The sequence below is a fragment of the Ruditapes philippinarum genome, unplaced genomic scaffold (assembly GCF_026571515.1).
Source record: "Ruditapes philippinarum isolate M1 unplaced genomic scaffold, ASM2657151v2 ctg14766_1_1_1_1, whole genome shotgun sequence".
Classification (NCBI taxonomy): Eukaryota; Metazoa; Mollusca; class Bivalvia; order Venerida; family Veneridae; genus Ruditapes; species Ruditapes philippinarum.
In genome coordinates this window covers 1-20,560 of record NW_026853709.1, presented here as the reverse complement: position 1 = coordinate 20,560, position 20,560 = coordinate 1, and the positions used below count along the sequence as shown (strand labels likewise).

General features: G+C 34.7%; 1 protein-coding gene across 1 annotated transcript; it reads right to left on the bottom strand.

Moving 5' to 3' along the window:
* Window positions 1–458: 458 nt before the first annotated feature.
* On the bottom strand, window positions 459–20,242 carry LOC132737607 (TPR and ankyrin repeat-containing protein 1-like; the record flags this gene model as incomplete). Its single annotated transcript, XM_060724938.1, is given in 11 exon segments — window positions 459–1,138; window positions 1,316–1,458; window positions 3,159–3,247; window positions 3,526–3,690; window positions 4,058–4,225; window positions 7,869–8,035; window positions 16,192–16,413; window positions 18,006–18,108; window positions 18,298–18,425; window positions 19,583–19,829; window positions 20,103–20,242. Coding segments are annotated over 11 exon segments (2,252 nt in total), but the record flags the coding sequence as incomplete, so codon positions are not given.
* Between the last annotated feature and the right edge of the window lie 318 nt (window positions 20,243–20,560).

Below are 20,560 nucleotides of genomic sequence, written 5' to 3'. Positions count from 1 at the left end.
TGTTAGCAGTAACAGATCTTAACATATAGCTACTATCCTCTGCAAGAATGACAGGATGTCCACTGTCTAAAAGACAGTCGTTCAACAGATATTTGCAAGCCTCGTGCTTGTCATTTCCGTTGATCATAAATGTATAAAGAATACTTTTAAAAGTTCAATCTTTTATTGCTTTATTTTGGCTTACCTCAAAAAAAATTTTTTTTAAAAATATCTTTTTGTTTTGTTCAAATAAACCCCCTTTTTTCGGGCTAGTTCCCAACTTTCAGTTTTAAAATGGTCTTTGGAAACCCTCCTTTTCGTATAAGGGGTTATGAAATTTTAAATAAAAGGTTTTAAAACTTTCCCTTTAAACCCTGTGCACTCTTCCCCCAAACTTAAAATGATTTGCAAAATTGGGTAATGGGGAAAACGCTGCGGTTAAAATTGCTTTCTTTATGCCCTAAACCCAGGGCCCTTCTTTATGTCAGGAGATGGCAAACAATCATATGAGAACACCGTTCTGTGTCTAAGGTTACAACCTTGTGTGTGCTTGATGCAGGCTTTATTGAAAGAATGTTTTCACACAGTGGTTTTGTTGCAGGAAAAACTTCGAAATTTACATCCCCTTTGGGAAACATGCCATAAAAATGGCAATATGTCACAAACTTCTTTTCGTCTGCCAAGTCCCCTTTGCATATAGAACTGAACTTCAGTAGGATGATATTACAAACTTTGATTAAACAATTAACTCCTTTCAAGAGAAAATCTAAAATATTTTGATCTTTTTGATCAGTAAGTTTCACCAATAGATTGCAGCATTCTAAATAGCCTGCTTCATTTTTACATGGGCGTGTGTCCAAAAATGCCTCTCCAGCAGATAAAATGAATTTGATATCATCATATACTTTGGCATGCAAGAGCAACACATTTCCGGCCAGATTTTTCTCTCCATATCTCTTGAAAATTTCCAAAGATTTGGTTAGATCATCTTTAACAGTATCAAGAGCTTGGTTATCATGTTCAGTTGCAAGCGTAATTCTGGAGATGTCATGTAAAGTCTTTGCTATAATGATGTCATCTTTTGACTTTTCAGCAATGTATCTTGCCTTGTCTAACATCCCATGCTTCATATATAGATTTACAGCCTCAGAAACTTTACCTATCAGAATAAAAAAGAGAACAAAATGTTGATGTCCGACAAAATAAAACTTGACAGAATAATACTCGAAAACTTTATTAAAATGTTAATGTTATTCCTTTATTTATCTTTTTTTATATAATGTTACATTAATGACATTAATGATAAATGTGCAAAATATTAATTGCAGAAATTTACCAGAACTGGCGATCAAATTTGCAGCTTCATTAATGTACTGATGCTTTTTGTAAAACTCAATCTTGTCATCCTCATCACGAAATCTGCTGACAGCCTCTTGCATGCGCTTGAAATCATTCTGTTCATGGTATTTTTCAGCAGCTCTGTAATGTAAACAAAGTTAACATTTGTTTGTTTTGGGTTTTACGTCACATCGACGCAGTATAGGTCATATCGCGACGTTCCAGCTTTACTGGTGGAGGAAGACCTCAGGTGCCCTTCCGTGCATTATTTCAGGCACGAACGGGCACCTGAGTAGAACCACCGACGTTCCGTAAGCTAGCTGGATAGCTTCCTCACATGAAAGAATCCAAAGTCCCTGTCGGGATTCGAACCCACAGCGTTGAGGGGCAAGTGGTTTGAAGTCAGCGACCTTAACCACTCGGCCACGGACGCCCCATTTTTACAACATATATTATTAATAAAACCACATTAAATCAAACACTCATATTGAAGTTATATGCATATCAACCAGTTCCTGTGATTTAAAACTATTGTTGATATAGTTAGATTTTGCTACAAGTAACAATTGAATTACTGTATGCCCTAGGACATAAAAGTTGGAAAAAACAAAGTTTAATTACTTGCTTACAAAACAATTCATATGAAATTATCAAGGAAGCAATACAACTTTCATCTCTGGTTTAAAATATGCTTATCATGTTACATTGATACCCTAACACACATTCTTCATTCTTTATCAATAGTATTTAAACATTTTTATCACACACGCACTATTGACTTAATATTTAATCAATTTTGTGTAATTTATACAAGAAAAAGGTTAGCATCAGTTATCTTTAATCAAGTGTGCTGCGATGAACTTTTATTGCTTGCCTGAATAGGTAAAAGTCAATGATGCAATGCTTAATGAGCGCTAGACATTGTTGTTTCACAGAAAGACACTTTTAACTTTAATGTCTTTACCTACATAAGTATATGTTAGTAAATTATTCCTCAGTGGCAGGGCTAAATGAAATCTAAAGAAGCCTAAATATCTGTTCTGCACATATCTGTTCTGCACATTGTCTGTTGAAGTGTGACCTTGCGGTAAGGTCTAAAATGCGGTATTATGGTTTAATTTTAAATACTTTCAATTTCCTTTAACCGCTTCAAAAGATAACACAAGACCTGAAATCGCTAACAGACAGACGGAATGACGACCATGTGCATATAAATATTCGCTAAAATATAATGGGCTTTTAATAAGAAACATACAAAACTGTAGTTTTCCACCAAATCTGAAGACATTTTCTTACAAAATATTCAACGGCTTTACATCCGCTTTATTTTATTTATTTTGAGTTTTTGAAAATGTCAGTACTTTGGTATGTTTTAAATCAGAAAATCAATAAACAAATACTTGAACGACAATAATGCGAACCCTTTATAATCGCGTTGCCTATACCACGTGGTATTTTGTGACTGCGTTGGGCAGAAAACAAATACAAAAGCAGATCATGGTGTGTTTTCTGTCATAACTTTTTAAATGCTTCATAATTTTGTAAAAGATAAAGTAAAGAGCCCCTTATTTTTCTTCATAGGAAAAGTCCGTAAAATTAAAGAAAACGAGTGAAGATCTGATTGTTCAAACCAGAGGTTTCACCTTCCATAAAACTACTGATATTTTTATTCTTTGTATGTGTTCCTAACTGGAACGAGAGATCATCACTTTATCTGATTAATAAATTTGAAATATTTTGCAAGTTGTGAGGGGAAATAAAAAAATTGCATTTTACCCTATGCAGATCATTAAATATCACATGGTAAAGAAACCATGAAAATGGAATGTTTACAATATTACCTCAGACTTATCTTTTCCTTTGTATATATCTTATCAGGTCTATTTGTTCTCAGACGTTCCAGTGACTGGCAGTCATTCCTCATCATTTCCTGATGGTGTATCATTATAAAGTACATGAATAAACTCACTCAAATGTAGTTACATTATTAGTTTGTGATTTGGATAAAACAGCATGTATAAGAATACGTAAAGTAGTATCAAAATAATGCAAGTCCTATAATGAAGGTAACTTCTTTATTGTTTTTTTTTAATTCTGTATAAAATGTGTTAATTTATGTTTAAATTATCTATTTCTTTTTAAGCTTTATTATATTTTTATACCTATATCACCTTACACAAAAATCTATATCTTCAAATGTGTACCTACCGTTTCTCGCATTTTGTATCGTTTCAGGACATCAAGAGCAATGTCGTATACACCGTTTTCATACAAAATTGAAACGGCTTTATTGAATTTATCGGCACTTTCGTACAATCTGCTACATTCAACGATTAAACCATTCTTCTTGCAAAGTTCGGCAGCCTTTTCAAACTATAAATTGTAGAAGAAAGAAATATTTGTTTATAAAGAATTTATTTTAGTTCGATTGTGCAGGAAGCTATAAGCTTATAAACTCACTTTCGAATCTGTTCCTGAAACCAACCTGTATACTGAGCAATAAGCGTAAAGTTTCTTGCTTATGGAAATTAGATTACTAGTTCGAAGTATTAACCACTCGGCCATGCCGCCACTTAAAGAAATATTTGAGTTGCTTTTTCTGGAACAATATGATTTTAAACAGTCATTAGTTCTCGAAAATAACAGGAGCATAGAACCAAAAGTGTATACGTTTACAGAAGAATGCCAAATATTCAAATTATGTTGGAAAGCACTTACATGAAAACAATAATGATCTTACCTGTCTAAGTTTAGTATAGAGGGAAATAGCTGGTTTCACTTCTTTAGCGTTGCTTAGACATTTTGCAGCTTCGGGATACCTTTCACAGTTAAGATACAGCTCAGCTGCAAATAAGAACTCGTCCCTCATTTCATTCTTTTCTCTTAACTTGTCTTTTCTTCTTGAAGCCTTAGTTAGAAAAAAACAAATATGACTATCTTTTCAATAGTGATAATAGTTATAAATATAAACGTAATATTAGCCAAGTTTAAGCATGAATTAATGATGTGATAATGAAGTAAGAAGTAGCTACAATTTTTTGACCCTGGACATTCAGAAAACACATTTGTTTTTGCATCTTTAAAATAACAAGATATGTTTGTAAATCATAAAAATCCCCTATCGACAGCAAATTAGTCACATGGGCAGGTTATTGTTTCTGACTTTTGACCTAGGGACTAAAAACTTAAAAGGGGTCATTTTGACTATAAAGGTTGTGAGCAGCAATTTTATGGCACAGTTATCATAAATCTTACCAAAAATTATATGCATAACGTAGGCCTCCTTAATAACAGCCACTTTGTTATATTACATTAGACCTTAAAATGTGTACACCACAAGCATTTTAGTTTAATACTATAAATGCGTCCATAGGACACCGGTGCCCCCACCGCGCGACTGTTCCGTCAATCTTATGTCTCTAGGTCAAATATTTTTTTGAAAACTAAAAATCTTTTACTAAGTAAAGGGCAAGAACTTTACAAATTCTGAATAAATCCACAAGCAAACCCCAAGGTGCATAAGTACACATGCAGACGAACATTCTTGTAAACTTTCAGGCCTACAAGTGAAATACCTTTTGAGCTATGCATGAACAAGTTGAAAATTGTAAATTTATACTACTGTAAGTTAAGGGCAATAACTCTAAGAAAATTAAAAAAACCCACATGCAAAGTCCCACGTTCATATCTTCACAGTGATGTGAATCATTATTCCTGTAATTTAGTGATGTTGATCATTATTCCTGTAAAGTTGGTTGATTCTAACTCAAGCACTCAAGGAACAAATAACAACATAATGAAACGGTTTTTACTAAGTCAAGGGAGATAACTCTACAAATACTGGATAAATCCACAAGCGAAACCCCAGGTGCAAAACTAAATATGCTGAGCAACCTTCCCGTAAGGTTTAATGACTCAATGTCAAATCCTTTTTGAGTTACATGCGACACAAGTTGAAAAAAGTCAAGGGAAATAACTCTAAAAATACTATATAAATCGAGACGAAAATACCCAGGTGCACAACTACACATGCTGATCAATATTCCTGTAAAGTTTCATGACTCTATGTCAAATCCTTTTTGAGTTACATGCGACACAAGTTGAAAATTGCAAAATTTTACTAAGTCAAGGGCAGTTACTCTAAAAATACTAAAAATATCCAGACAAAAATACCCAGGTGCACAACTACACATGCTGATCAACATTCCTGTAAAGTTTCATGACTCTAGGTCAAATGCTTTTTGAGTTATATGCGACACAAGTTGAAAATTGCAAAATTTTACTAAGTCAAGGGCAATAACTCAAAAAATACTAAAAATATCCAGACAAAAATACCCAGGTGCACAACTACACATGCTGATCAACATTCCTGTAAAGTTTCATGACTCTAGGTCAAATACTTTTTGAGTTACGTGCGACATAAAAGAGAACGGACGGACGGACGGAAGTTCTTACCAGAGCTTCTTTTGTTATTTCTTTTGTTCTTGTTAACCCCACAATGCAGAAAATAACCCAACAAGAGAAACGGAATGAATGACATCAAAGACATCTATTGTTGAACAATAGACCAAACCCCATAATGTAGCTCTGGTTTGTACGGATGTACGGACGGACGGATGGACGGACGGACAAGGTTATATCTAAATGCCCGCCACTAAAGTAGGGGCACAAAAAATATCAACCAGTTGAGTTATTGGTCGAAAACCGTTTTAATGTACAAGGTCAATGTGACCTTTGACCCTTAAATCAATAAGGGTTATGGACTGGCCAAGACCAATGCATCTGTGTAGTTAGAAGGTAAGGGGCCCATGTGTTGCTGAGATATTGATTAGAAACAGTTTTTACCTATAAGGTCAATGTGATCTTGACCTCTGACCCATTGACACCAACAAATCCATTGAGATGATCTTCTGGCCAAAAGCAATGCATTTGTAAATATAAAGGTCAAGGGTCCCTGGGTTGTCATTGATCGAACCCGTTTTTACCTTCAATGTTACATTTTGAGCTTCGATCCCTGACCCCAAAATCAATAATGGTCATCTAGTGGCCAAGATAAATGCTAATATGCAGTTTGAGAACCAAGGGCCCATGTGTTGTCAGGTTATAAATCGGAAACCGTTTAAACCTACAAGTTCAATATGACCTTGACCTTTGATCCCAAAATAAATAGGGGTCAACCAATGCACCTGTAAACTTTGAAAGTCAAAGTCTGTTATTAATTGTTAACTATATTGACATTCAAGGTCAATTTAACCTTGACCTTTGATCTTAAGACCCCAAAAACAATTGGGTGTCATCTTCTGGTCATGAACCATTCCCATATTAGGGCCTTAGCGTTCTTTAGTTATTGATGTGAAACCATTATGTCTACGGACGGACTGACCGACAGTCAAATGCGAAGCAAAATATACCCCCTCTTCTCTGAACTGGTCATAATAAATGTTTCATTGTAATCCTGATGTAACAAAACGATTAGCATAGGGTACATAAAAATTCTTGACTAAATTCCTTGTACAGTATTAGAAGCTCCGTTGTATTCTCAAATTTGGTCTTGAAAAGTCTTGAAGTTATCTAATGTTTAACTGGTAATATATATGAGCCGCGTCACGACAAAACCAATATAGTGGGTTTGCGACCAGCATGGATCCAGACCAACCTGCGCATCCGCGCAGTCTGATCAGGATCCATACTGTTCGCTATCAGTTTCTCTACTTGTAATAGAGTTGGTAAGCGAACAGCATGGATCCTGATCAGACTGCGCGGATGCGCAGGCTGGTCTGGATCCATGCTGGTCGCAAACGCATTATGTTGGTTTGTCATGACGCGGCTCATATATGGAAACTGTGTACATGTATATGGAGGTACATTTTAGATGACATTTTAACAGCTGTTTTATGAGTATTCTTCAGGACCTCATTTCCGATCTAAAGGCTTCCAGAGGTTCTACAAACCAAATGACGTGGCGATAGTTACTCAACCACATAAATTAAGAGCCACAAAAATCATTTGAAATTTTTCTTACTTGTTTTCCGTGCATAATTTGGTAACATACTATTAAAGGCATATAAAGGCATATACCTTAGAAACCAAAAAATACAACATTTTTAATCATAAGAAAGGGCACACAAGATATTTTGCAACATTTAAATAATAGTTTAAGAGCATATGAGATGCTTTTCGCCTTAACAAGGTAGTCCTGAAAGTGATATTACTTGTAATTAAAAGGAAAAACAACATAAAAACAACTAAATCACTATTACTATACTTATTGCCAACAGACAACAGAAGCATTAAGATGCATCAGATGAGTGATCAATGAATAAACATTGGTAAAATATAACAGGGCATCAAAAATAAAAGGTTTTCGAGGAATTAAAAAACAATTCTGGGCACAATGTGCCATTTAACGTAAAGATATTATAGGTTGGTATCTGTTCAAAGTAGACATTGCAAAAATATTTTAAGTGACTGATTTATTTTAGAATATATATACAGGGCGAAATTAGAATAAGCTGACACCTAACAACCAAATACAATACAAGTTATCATACCAGCAATGCTCTGTCATGTGCTTGTGCTAACATTTGCTTTCTTCGGTCTCCACCTTTACCAAAACATTGCGCTGCCACATTGTAGAGGTGATTTTTCATAAACGAGTCTCCTTGTTTTATCCAATCTTGTTTGCTTGAATTTTCCGCAAAAATTACTTTTGACAAACCTTAAAGAAAAAATGTTTGGACGTGTACACCGTTTGGTGCAAAATAGAAAACGGATAGATAAAACTACTGTTCAAAAGTTATTCTATTAGTTTTTGGAATTATTCAAATGTCAAAATTGAAGAACATGTTCGATTAAGAAAAAGGAAAGTATGTAGGTTTTTAATTGATATTTGAAAGCGTGCTTTTCTTCGAAAATAAACAAATAAACATAGAAAAAGAATATAATACTTCGTTATACTTCCTAATAGAGGGCTCATATAGAACATTATGATAGCAGAGCGAGGTTTAATCTACAAGTTATTGGTAAATTACCTTGCATAAAGGAGTTTGAACTGCAAGTGTATAGATAGATGTGCAATTTCGGATACTTATTTCGGATACTGAGTATAAAAACCATGGAAGATATTTTAGACTTGAAATTGCGGAAGTCAAAAGTGAAGACAGCATTTACAAAGACTAACAAGGGTGCCATAGTCACAAAATACGCCCGTTTACAAAAGCTTTAGATGGAGATGGGGGCATTATGGATAAGTGTTATCTAGCAAGCAAGTTTTTATTCTTGGCACTGTGTTGTTAAATGAACCTTAAAACAAATCAGTAGGGAAGATATGCACAGGATGTGTGACCTTGACCTTGGTCGCAGGGACCTGAATTTTATGCACGGCACTCAGCCTCACAATGATGAACATGTGTGCCAAATTATATTGAAATCCCTCTATGCATGTAGAAGTTTTGCTCCAGACAAGCGTTTTTCTATGAACTGTGACCTTCACCTTTGACCTAGAGACTTGGTTCATGTGCAGGGCACTACGTCTCATGGTGGTGAACAATTCTATAAAGTAACATTAAAATTCCTCCATGCATGTAGAAAATATGCTCCGGACAACATCTGGATATTTAATCATCTCCAGTGACCTTGACCTTGCAAATATTAACCTAAATTAAATGTGTCACACCTGTAGTCATGATAGTTACCATTTGTGCTACAATCCATCAATAAATGATGACTAAATGGTCCCTATACAAATCTTCAAATTTTTATCTGAACTTTGACCTCTATGTGTAACCTTGACTTTGGTCGCAGGGATCTGAATTTTGCGTGCGACACTCAGCCTCACAATGGTGAACATTTGTGCCAAGTTATATTGAAATCCTCCTATGAATGTAGAAGTTTTGCTCCGGACAAGCGTTTTTCAATGAGCTCTAAGTGTGACCTTGACCTTTGACCTGGAGACCTGGATCATGCATGGAGCAATACATATCATGAAGGTGAACATTTCCATAAAGTATTATAAAAATTCTTCCATACATGTAGGAGATATGCTCCAGACAAAATCTGGATATTTCACCATCTTTAGTGACCTTGACCTTGCATATATTGACCTAAAGTACATGTGTCACAGCCGTAGTCATGATAATGACCATTTGTGTTACAATCCCTCAATAAATGATGATTAAATCGTCCCTATACACATCTTCATTTTTTTTATCTAAACTTTGACCTCTATGCGTGACCTTGACCTTGGCTGCAGGGACCTGAATTTTGTGCGCGACACTCCGCCTCACAATGGTGAACATTTGTGCCAAGTTATATTGAAATCCCTCTATGCATGTGGAAGTTTTGCTCCGGACAAGCGTTTTTCAATGAGCTCTAAGTGTGACCTTGACCTTTGTCCTAGAGACCTAGTTCATGTGCGTGACATGGTTTCTCATAATGGTGAACATTTCTATGAAATTTCATTAAAATCCCTCCATGCGTGTAGGAGATATGCTCCGGACAAAATCTGGATATTTCATCATCTTTAGTGACCTTGACCTTGTATATATTGACCTAAATTATATGTATCACAGCCATAGTCTTGATAATGACCATTTGTGTTACAATCCCTCAATAAATGATGACTAAATGGTCCATATACACATCTTCATATTTTTATCTGAACTTTGACCTCTATGTGTAACCTTGACCTTGGCCGCAAGGACCTGAATCTTGTGCGCGACACTCCGCCTCACAATGGTGAACATTTGTGCCAAGTAATATTGAAATCCCTCTATACATGTGGAAGTTTTGCTCCGGACAAGCATTTTTCAATGAGCTCTAAGTGTGACCTTTGACCTAGAGACCTGGTTCATGTGCGATACACTGCTCCTCATAGTGGTGAACATTTCTATGAAGTTTCATTAAAATCCCTCCATACATGTAGGAGATATGCTCCGGACAAAATTGGACGCCGCCCGCCCGCCCACCAGGGGCGTTCCCATAATACGTCCCGTTTTTCAAACGGACGTATAAAAAACTGTTACATGCTATAGAGGTAGAACTTGTTGATAAACAGTATGTCAAGGATCTTAATGATCAATTCGATGCTGTGTTGGATGATGCCATGGTTATTTTGGAGGAACTTTGACGAATGTATAAATATAATAAGGACTATGACAGTGCAAATAAGGTAACTGAAGAAATTGATCTGTTGAATATGATATATAGTGAAACTATACAGACAGTGTATGAAAGATTATTGTTACTACAGAGCACAAGTTCAATAAATGATGAACCAACAAAAAATTTAGAAAAAGATCTATGGCGACAAATGAAACGTGTCGGTATTCCAGTTTTTTATGGTGATAAACGTAAATATGAAACTTGGAAGGCTGCATTTATGGCATGCATCGATGAAGCACCAGCAACACCAGAATATAAATTGTTACAATTACGTCAGTATTTGAAAGGAGAGGCATTACAAGCTATAGATGATTTAGGACATTCGGCTGAAGCATTTATTGCTGCAAAAGATCGGTTAGAAAGAAAGTTTGGTGGTGAACGTCGAAAATTAATGCGTTTTATGGATGATATTGAAAAAATCCAGTCAATTAGAAATGAAGATCCAAAGACAATAGAAAAGTTTGCTGACTTGCTTGACACAGCGGTAATTAATATGAAAGAAGCTAACCGTGAAGAGGATCTGGGTGATGGTACATTGTATTTGTCATTACAAAGAAAATTGCCAGAAGAAATGTTGTGTAGGTTTGATCGCTGGCTTTATGAAACAAAAGAAGAAGAATCTGTTGAAACTTTAAGAAATTGGATCAATCAAGAATCAAAGTACTTGGCAATAGCTACGGACTAGCTAGTAATGAGAGACCAAGAAACAGTAACAGATCTTTTCTTGCTGACAACAAGCCAAAGTTTAATGACAACAAGCCAAAGTTTAAGAAGGGTTGTAAAATTTGTAGAACAGATTTACATAATGTCTGGGAATGTTAAATATTCAAATATATGGATACTGTGAATAGATGGCAGAAAGAAAGAGATATAGGGTTGTGTGTTTCAGGTGTTTACGAGATAACCACCGAGGAAATGAATGTAAAAATGTTCGTGTTTGTGGTATTAATGGATGTACTAGAAATCATCATAAACTCTTACATCACCAGCAATCATTAGACAGTGATGCACAAGAATTTGTTCCAAAAAGAAAAACATTTGGTGAACCAAAGCAGCAACAACAACAAGGATTTTCTCCAGACAAAATCAAATAGCTTTACGTACAGTCCCTGTGGTAGTGTATACAGAAAATTCTAGAAAAATCTTGATAAATTTGCATATTACTGGATGATGGAAGCACAAAAACATACATTAATCAAAGTCTTGCTGGAGAAACTCGGACTTCAAGGAAAAAAATAGAAACAGTACAAGTAAACACATTGAACGATACAGTACAAAAAGTTTCGAAACAATGTCAGTGAATTTAAGTGTTGAAAGTCTGAAATGGTCAGTCAATTTCACGAACATAGTAGCATACGTGTTAGATAATGTAACAGGTTCGTTACAAACAGTGAAACTAGAATAAACATATAGATAAATGGGAGCACTTAAAAGGATCAATTTTCCATACATAGACAAGAATAAAGAAATTGACATGTTGATAGGTCTGGATTATGCTGTCGTACATTCTTCTCTGCATGAGATTCATGGAAAGACTGGAGAACCAATAGCACGTTTGATGCATTTAGGGTGGACATGTGTGGGACAGCTCGATAAGGGATCAAATACAAGTCTACTATCAACATATTTTGTAAATGAACCAGATGATCTAGATCAAATGTTGAAAGGTTTCTGGGACTTTGACAATTCAGGTGTAACAATGAAAGAGCCATTGACGCAAAAGGAACAAAATATTTTGAAAGGCAGTGAAAAAAAGATGAAATATGAAAACGGTCAATATGAAGTGAAAATTCCATGGAAAATGGATCCAAAAGATATTCCAAATGACTATCAGATGGTTGTGCAACGTTTGAATAATACAGAGAAAAGATTGCGCAAAGAACAAGAGATTGAGATGGCATACAAAGAAACAATAGAAAACTATGAGAATAAAGAATACATACGTAAAGTTCCCAAAGATGAAGAAGATCACATGAACAAGTGGTACTTACCTCACTTTCCAGTAGTACGGCTTAAAAAAGGAGACCACGAAAGTACGAATAGTCTTTGATGCTGCGGCAAAATTCAAAGGAGTATGTCAGAATGATTTTATTGAAACAGGTCCTAAACTACAAAATGAACTTTTGGATGTGTTAATTAGATTTCGAAAATATGACGTTGCTCTGGTTTGTGACATTAGTGAAATGTACTTACGAATCGGGATTAACGAGACAGATAGAAGGTTTCATAGATTTTATGGGACTCCAGTGAATAGGAGTTTAGAACACTAGTATTTGGCGTAAACGCATCGCCTTTCCTAGCACAATTAGTTGCACAGACAAACGCAAAACTAAATAAAGAAGAATTTCCATTAGCATCTGAAACAGTTCTCAAGTTGACCTATATGGACGATTCTATGGATTCTATGCCGACAGAAAAATCAGCGTTAGAACTGTATGAATATCTGAACTGTGGCTGAAAGCTGGAATGTATGCCAGAAACAGGCTTTCAAATTCGCGTACTGTATTAGAAAAGATTCCACAGAAAGAAAGGGCCAAGGAGGTAAATTTGGACACAAGTTACTTACAAATCACAAAAGCACTGGGAGTAACATGGCAAGCTGAAGCAGATGTTTTTACATTTAAACTGAATAAAAATATCTGTTCAGTGCAAACCGTTACAAAAAGAAACTTACTGAAAAGTGTCGCAAGCTTATTCGATCCTTTCGGGTTTCACTCCCCTTACATCATTAAAGGAAAAATTCTTCTACAGCAGTTCTGGTTAAAAAGATATGATTGGGACGATAAAGTGAACAGCAACTTGACTGACGAAACCATGGAATGGCCGGATGGTCTACTTGAGTTAAATAAGGCTATTATACCACGAAGTTTATCGTTTGATGAGGCAAAAAATCAATCATCGCACGTCTTTGTAGATGCCTCAGAATTAGCATTTGGAACAGTTGTTTATATGAGATGTAAAAATGAAGACGTGTCAAGTTTGTGTGCAGCAAAACCAAAGTGTCATCCCTAACTGCTGTCAGTATTCCTCGCCTTGAACTTATGGCGGCGGTTTTGGGACTTAGTTTAGTATTGAATGTTACAAAAGCAATTGTTATGAGTATGAAAAAAGTTACATTCTGGACAGATAGTGCGAATGTTATTCATTGGATCAGCAATGAAAGCAGAAGATTCAAGCCTTTCGTGGCACATAGAATTGGAGAAATACATACACATAGTGTGCCTAATCAGTGGCGGCATATTTCAAGTACCAATAACCCAGCAGATGTAGCATCAAGGAACAGCTGCGAAAGATCTAATACAAAATACGTTGTGGTGGAATGGCCCACAGTTTTTACATGAAGATGAAACACATTGGCCTGTCAGTACTATTGACAAAAGTGACGTAACAGAAAATGAGTTCAGCAAAAAGAGTCAACTGAATGAAAGCTCAGAAACATCCTTTATTAGTAATGTTACAACAGAAGATCGTTTGGATCCAGAAGGATTCTCTGATTGATTATGTCTTCTTAGAGATACAGCATGTGTCAAATGGTTTACAGATAACTGTAGGAAAACAAATGATAGAAACAAAAGCAGAGAGAGTATTGACATTGAAAGAATTACAAGAAGTAGAAAACATGTTTATACATAAAACATAGGTTAAACACTATCCAGAAGAATACTCGTGTATAGTGAAAGGACAACCAATGCCGAGAAGCAGTAAACTAATTCCATTGAATGTGAAACTTGATGAGCAAGATCTTATGAGATGTGATACACATGCAAGATTTTTACCATATAATGTAAGGTATCCAATCATATTACTTCGTAAAAGTCCAGTAACCAGAATTTTAGTAAAGAGCTTTCATGAAGCAGGAACCATTACGGTACAAATCAAACACTAGCGGCAATGTCTTCAAGATACTGGTTAATAGGTGGTCGTGAAGAAATAAGAGATTGGGAGAAAAAATGTAGCAAATGCAAGAAACTTAAAGCACAAGCATTAAAACAGGTCCATTGCCATCGATTAGATTGAAGAAATCAATGAGAGCTTTCGCTTTTAGTTCTGTAGATTTTGCCGGACCATTTTTAACCAAACAAGGACGTGGGAAAGTAAGACAAAAGCGATACTTCTGTTTATTCACATGTCTGTCTTCGAGGGCAGTGCATTTGGAGATAGCTTTTGGATTAGATACAGGCTCATTATTAAATGCTTTCTATAGAATGTCCAGTAGACGAGGCTTTCCAGAAGAAATGTATTCGGATAATGGAACGAACTTTGTAGGTGCTTATATTGAGTTGTTAGTGTTATACGAGTAGATGAACAAACAAAAAATTACCGAAAAAGCAAATAATCACAGAATTAAGTGGCACTTCAATCCGCCTTTTAGCGCCACACTTGGTGGAGTTCATGAAAGTATGGTTAAAAGTGCCAAAAAGAGCCTATCTATGCAGTGCCTAAACAGTGCTGATATCACTGATTGAAGAACTTCTTACAGCAAATTTACTGGATCTGAAGGACTAATAAACAGTTGTCCATATCATATTTCAAACGTCACATCCAAATGATGACACCGTTTTGACGCCTTACCATTTCATTCACGGACAAATAGGAGGACAGTTCGCACCGAAGCAGTTGATAGCACAGTTTTCAATGTAAAAAACCGTTGGCGACATGTGCAAGAGACAGTTAAACATTTTTGGCACAGATGGCTGAGAGAATTCATTCCAAGCCTTAGAAGAAGAAAAAATGGCACCAGGAAACACGTGACTTGAAAGTCAATGAAGTAGTTCTGGATGTTGATGCTGATAAATCCCGTGGAGAATAGTCACTTGGAAGAATTGTTGCTTTACATCCAGGTACTGATAAACATGTACGAGTAGTAGATGTCCGAATAGGAAAAAACATCTATAGAAGACCAATTACGCGTTTGTGTTTAATAGAAGCTGCAGACGAAACATTAGAAGTTGCATTAAATTAAGAATCGTAAGGGGCATAATAATCCCCGTGCAAAAGCGAAGTATGTAAAAATTAATTCTAATAAGATTGTTATTATACATGTACGTAAAAAGTGAATTGCATTGTGTTACGGGGCATAATAATCCCCCCATGCAATTAAAAGTATGGATTAATTTAACTCTAAAAAATAGAAGATATAGAAAAAGTATTGGTATAGAGATGAAGATTTGCTTCACAGAAGGACAAAACATGACTATTTGATGATAAATTCAAACCAACTTATTATACAAATAAAACACATTGACCTGATAAAAGATTAAGTAAACGTTAAGTATAAAGAATATTGAGAATTTGTATTATTCTGTGTTATATTCCATTCATAGAAATGACTGAAAAAATGTGTTATACTATAATATGTTATGACTGAAAAAAATGTGTTATACTATAATATGCTTTTTTAGAATTTATAGAAATGATCTTAATTGTTTTTCAATAAGAAGACTAGAAATTATTAGTGCAAAGACAATCTGAATTAAAGTAATGTTATTTTGTTATTAGACAAAGTAAGCAGAGCGAGGTTAAAAGAAACTATATGAATTTGACAACCATATCGTTACTAGTTTTAAGACACAAAAATGTTTATAAGTAAATTATTGCTACTTATTTGCTTTTACTATGGCTTTGTTTATGATTATTTTTAAACTCGTATTTAAAAAAAATGAAGAAAGATATGACATATAAATGCACACTTGAAATTTAATCACATCTTACTTTCTTCATTAAGCTCTGTTATATCGACTGGCTTGACAAGGTTAAGAGCTTTGAAATATTCAAACATTGGAGCTCTTTTTTCAGGGTCTTCGTCATATATCCAAACATTAACTCTAGCCCTAGTCAATGCCGTATACAACTGTTTTAGTTCAGAACACAATATCTTGTGTTGATTTGGATCAAAGTCTAAAGGCCGTGGTCGGCCACTTGACATCAACAAGTCTGAAATTGATAAGTCATAATTACCAATAGTTATAAACGCCCAAAGGACATTTTGTTTTTATTGTAATAGTTAATGTTTTCAATAGTTTTAAGCTTTTTTTGGCGGTCGGATTTGAAGCTACAGCGGTAAAGGGTAAGTAGGATGAAGTAAATGACCTTAAATACTCGGTCATGGAAGCCCCCATATGCACAAGTTGTTATTATAACTCGCAAAAGATTCTAAATCAAAAGTGAGATGCAAAGGACCATAACACTTTATGTCCTACATTAATTGTCATGAAGACCTTTCGCTTGGCCATAAAATCAAATCAGTAATCAATTGATTAAAAGTACTTTGCTCTCCCAAGTGAGTTTTACTAGCCAGTGCTAGGGGGTTAGAAGGATGTTGCACATATTCATTATCCCTCATGTACAGTCTCAAACTGAGTCTGCATTTTTCATGTAATTTTGTTGTGATTAATGCTTCCGAGGGATAACTTTGTCTCCAGATTTTTATACTTCATAACAGCAGGTGTCAAGTGCTGTGTGGCAGCTGTAAAAAGTTGCCCCATACTTCACTTCATTGTTGTTATATTATTCTGGTCTTTCGGGATCATTAATGCGGTTGGGAATTGAGTTCCGCTGAAGCCGGTGCTTAGGGGCGTGAGGGATGTTGCACATATTCATCATCCCTCATGTAGACTAAAACAAACCGAGTCTGCAATTTTCATGTAACTTTTTTGTTTGGAAGTCCTTGGCTTTTATAATATACGATTTATCATATATACATTTACACAAGACCTTTTACTTGAACCCATTGACTTACAACTCTACCTGAAGTTTCAGGAAATACATTGGTAAATAATCAAAAAATGTAGCAAAAGTGTAAAATCTACTTGTATCATCAGCTCTATTGACCATGTCTCCCTAAACTCCCCAAATTGTGCAAAGACAACCTCTGGTAGATACCTTATAAATGTCAATGAATAAAAGATGTATAAGTGTAAACATATATTTTTAACACCAGTGACACTTGCGTAGGCCCTGAACTCCATCTAAAGATATAGGATGTCCTAGGCATCAACTTACAAATAAAGAAAATATCTGTCAATGAATAATTCCCAAGAGGAAATATAACAAATATCAAACTTGCCTGATAGGTTAACCATACATTGTTAACCATACATTGTTTTATTTTAATGTGATAATAGTTAGGTAAAATGATGCCACAGTTTCGTTATTTGCCAACATCCTGTTTTTTATTGAGAAGTTTTTGCAGTATCAATCCACTTGTTAAGATAACTTAGGGTGTTTCTTACTTGCCAGAATAGTTTACCAGTACGTGTTTTCAAAGTTTTGAAAAGAAAAATTACTTGGGACAAAGTAAACAACAGTTATGCAATTACCCAAGATCATAAATTTTGAAGTTGTAAGTATGTAAATCATGAAGCTATTAGTATTATTAGTTGATCTTCAGATAGACATAAACTTGCCGGTTTAACAGGAACGGATATCAATATTTTCAAGGTCATAAAAGCTTAAATATGTAATGATACATTTTACATCTATTGCTTTAGTTGAGTTTTACATTTAGTTTCTGTTACCACTATTACCATTGTCAATCCGTACACACTGTTCTGTCCGAGAGGTTCTAGAATAGACTGTTTCTGCAAGCTCATTTAGATGTTTTGTAACCACCCGCCACTCTTTAGAAGCCTGAAAGAATCACGCACAATCTTTTTAGTGTCTATGAAACGAAACTCAAAAATGATGACTGAATGATGAATTGCTAACAAATGCTGACCTCCAGTTATCTTTTCATAAACCCATTTGCCCTAGGATTAAAATCAATTATCTAAACACATAGCAAAAACTACAACTGTCAAAGAAAACGTGAATTCGTACCTGGGAGTACTTGAAGAAGTTGAAAAGTAACACGTCGTCAAACTCGAGTCCTTTTGATTCATAAATGGTCAGTACAAGACCACAGCTGAGCTCTTCTGGCAGGTTTTCTTTGGCTTCTTCGTTATATACTGACGATAAAAAAGAAAATTTACTAGTTAATTTTAACAGATATTTTTCAGATTTGGAAAGCATGTGTAACAAGAGCTTACAAAACAATGCAGCAGTTCCCATGGTGTAATGATATTTGATTCTTACCTCAGTCCATGAAAATATTGACATATGTTTAAAATATTTATAGAGTTGACATATAACTTTGCAATGCTATGGAAAATAGCAAAAGTTTTACTTAACTAACATTTTGAAAGGATCTCACTTATGTATCCAATTTTATTTCCCATATAACCGTAGCATCCACAAAATTTGTTCGGTTAAAAGTAAAAATTATGCGCGCAATTTCCATATGGTTTCTGCTTACAAAGGAACGTATACCTTTCTCTTGTACTTTTTGAGTTATTGCAGTATCTTGTTTTTTTTTTGAAGATGGGAAATTAAAAGAGAAAGGAGGATGGAGAAAATGGTAAACATACTCTACATATCGTTCTAAATCATCATCCTTGGTATTATCTAAGTATATGCATGGTCCAGAATTCTTTGGACTAAATGGATTACAGACAGATAAAGGTTAAAATGATGAAATAAAAGATAACGCATTTTACCCCTTTTTCTGAAAGAATAGGATGTACAGAATCAACATGGACATTCATCCCATTATATTACCCGAGTGCGTGGAGAATAACATTTTAAACAGACATGATCTCTATATGGATTTCTACTAAGAAAACAAGTATAATTAACCAAGCGTTTCGATACAGCAGGATCTAGATTTCCCAGGTAAGTCTGGGTGACGGACGAACGGCAGGAGACTAATTAATATCATGCAAGTTTTCATTCATTTATGGCCTCGACAATGGATGAAATTGAAATAATAAAACAACTTTTCATAAGTTTCTTTTCGACAATAAGTACTATGTTTTAATGTAACACGAACCATTATCTAATTAGATGAACACCAACAACAAACACATTTTCATTTTTTTCTTTTTTCGTTTTGAGCGTTCTTTTATGTTTCCATATTTTCATTTAAGTCCGTTTTATATTTGTTTAGTGTTTGCAAAAAATGATAAATATTTGTTATTCTTATGTCATTTTAGATGTATAATAATAGTATAACTTATCTGATTATCTGTATATAAATATAGAAATCAAAATTAAACATGATTCAAACCTAAAATGACTTGGTGTGCACCAAATTCAATATTTGATGTCTCTCTTCTGTTTCCACTTAACAGCACAGCCAAATCACTAAATGTGCAGGATTCAATCAAAATAGGTTCTGGTCCAGGAAAAAGACCTTGGTCTGGTTCTAAACGATCAAACGACTCAGGAAAAAATCTTACAAGAACTTCTAGTATACTTGACGCCAGTTTCAAAATACCTGCATGCGATCGGTAGTTGTAAGTCAGTTGGTGCAACTACAATGGTCGAAATCACAAATTTTAATTCTAAGTTCAATCGTAGACTAAGTAAAATTCAATACATTTCGTATAGCATTATGCATAATTTACACCAAACATTTATAAAACATGTTAGAAAAGTTATCTTCAAACTTTCAAATAATATAGCACTGGGAAACAATAGTACAAAACATTAACATATGTTTTAGAGGCAAGTAAATTTTCAAGTTATTAAATAAATAAAGACATTCATACATACAATGTAACAAAAACATAAATTTAAAGTCAAACCTGTGGAACATGCACTTCAAGCGACTTGGATGATTTTGAAGATTTCTTTGCTTTAGTATTTTGTTTAATATGGAAGAATAGAGTTTTCAGGTCTTCGAATCTGAAGGCTATTCCACGCATTATACTTTGAGCAGTATCACCTGAAAATTTGAAATGTTTTTTTTTGTAAATAACGAGACTAGATTAATATATTTAAATATGTTTAAAGTCAAGACTCAATCTTCTTAACTCCATTAATATAATGACCTACCCATGTCTTGATCAATTTGTTAGAACATGTTTTTACTATGAAAAGACATGCCGTCGGTAACAGACAAATTCCCCAAACACAGGGTCCAATAGTGCAAGCCTGTTATTTGACTCATAGATTAGCCACGGCTACTCTAAAATAAATTTTTTTCTGAATATAAAAAAAATTAAAAATTTTTCATCTTCTCGGTGTCCCAATTTCTTTAAAC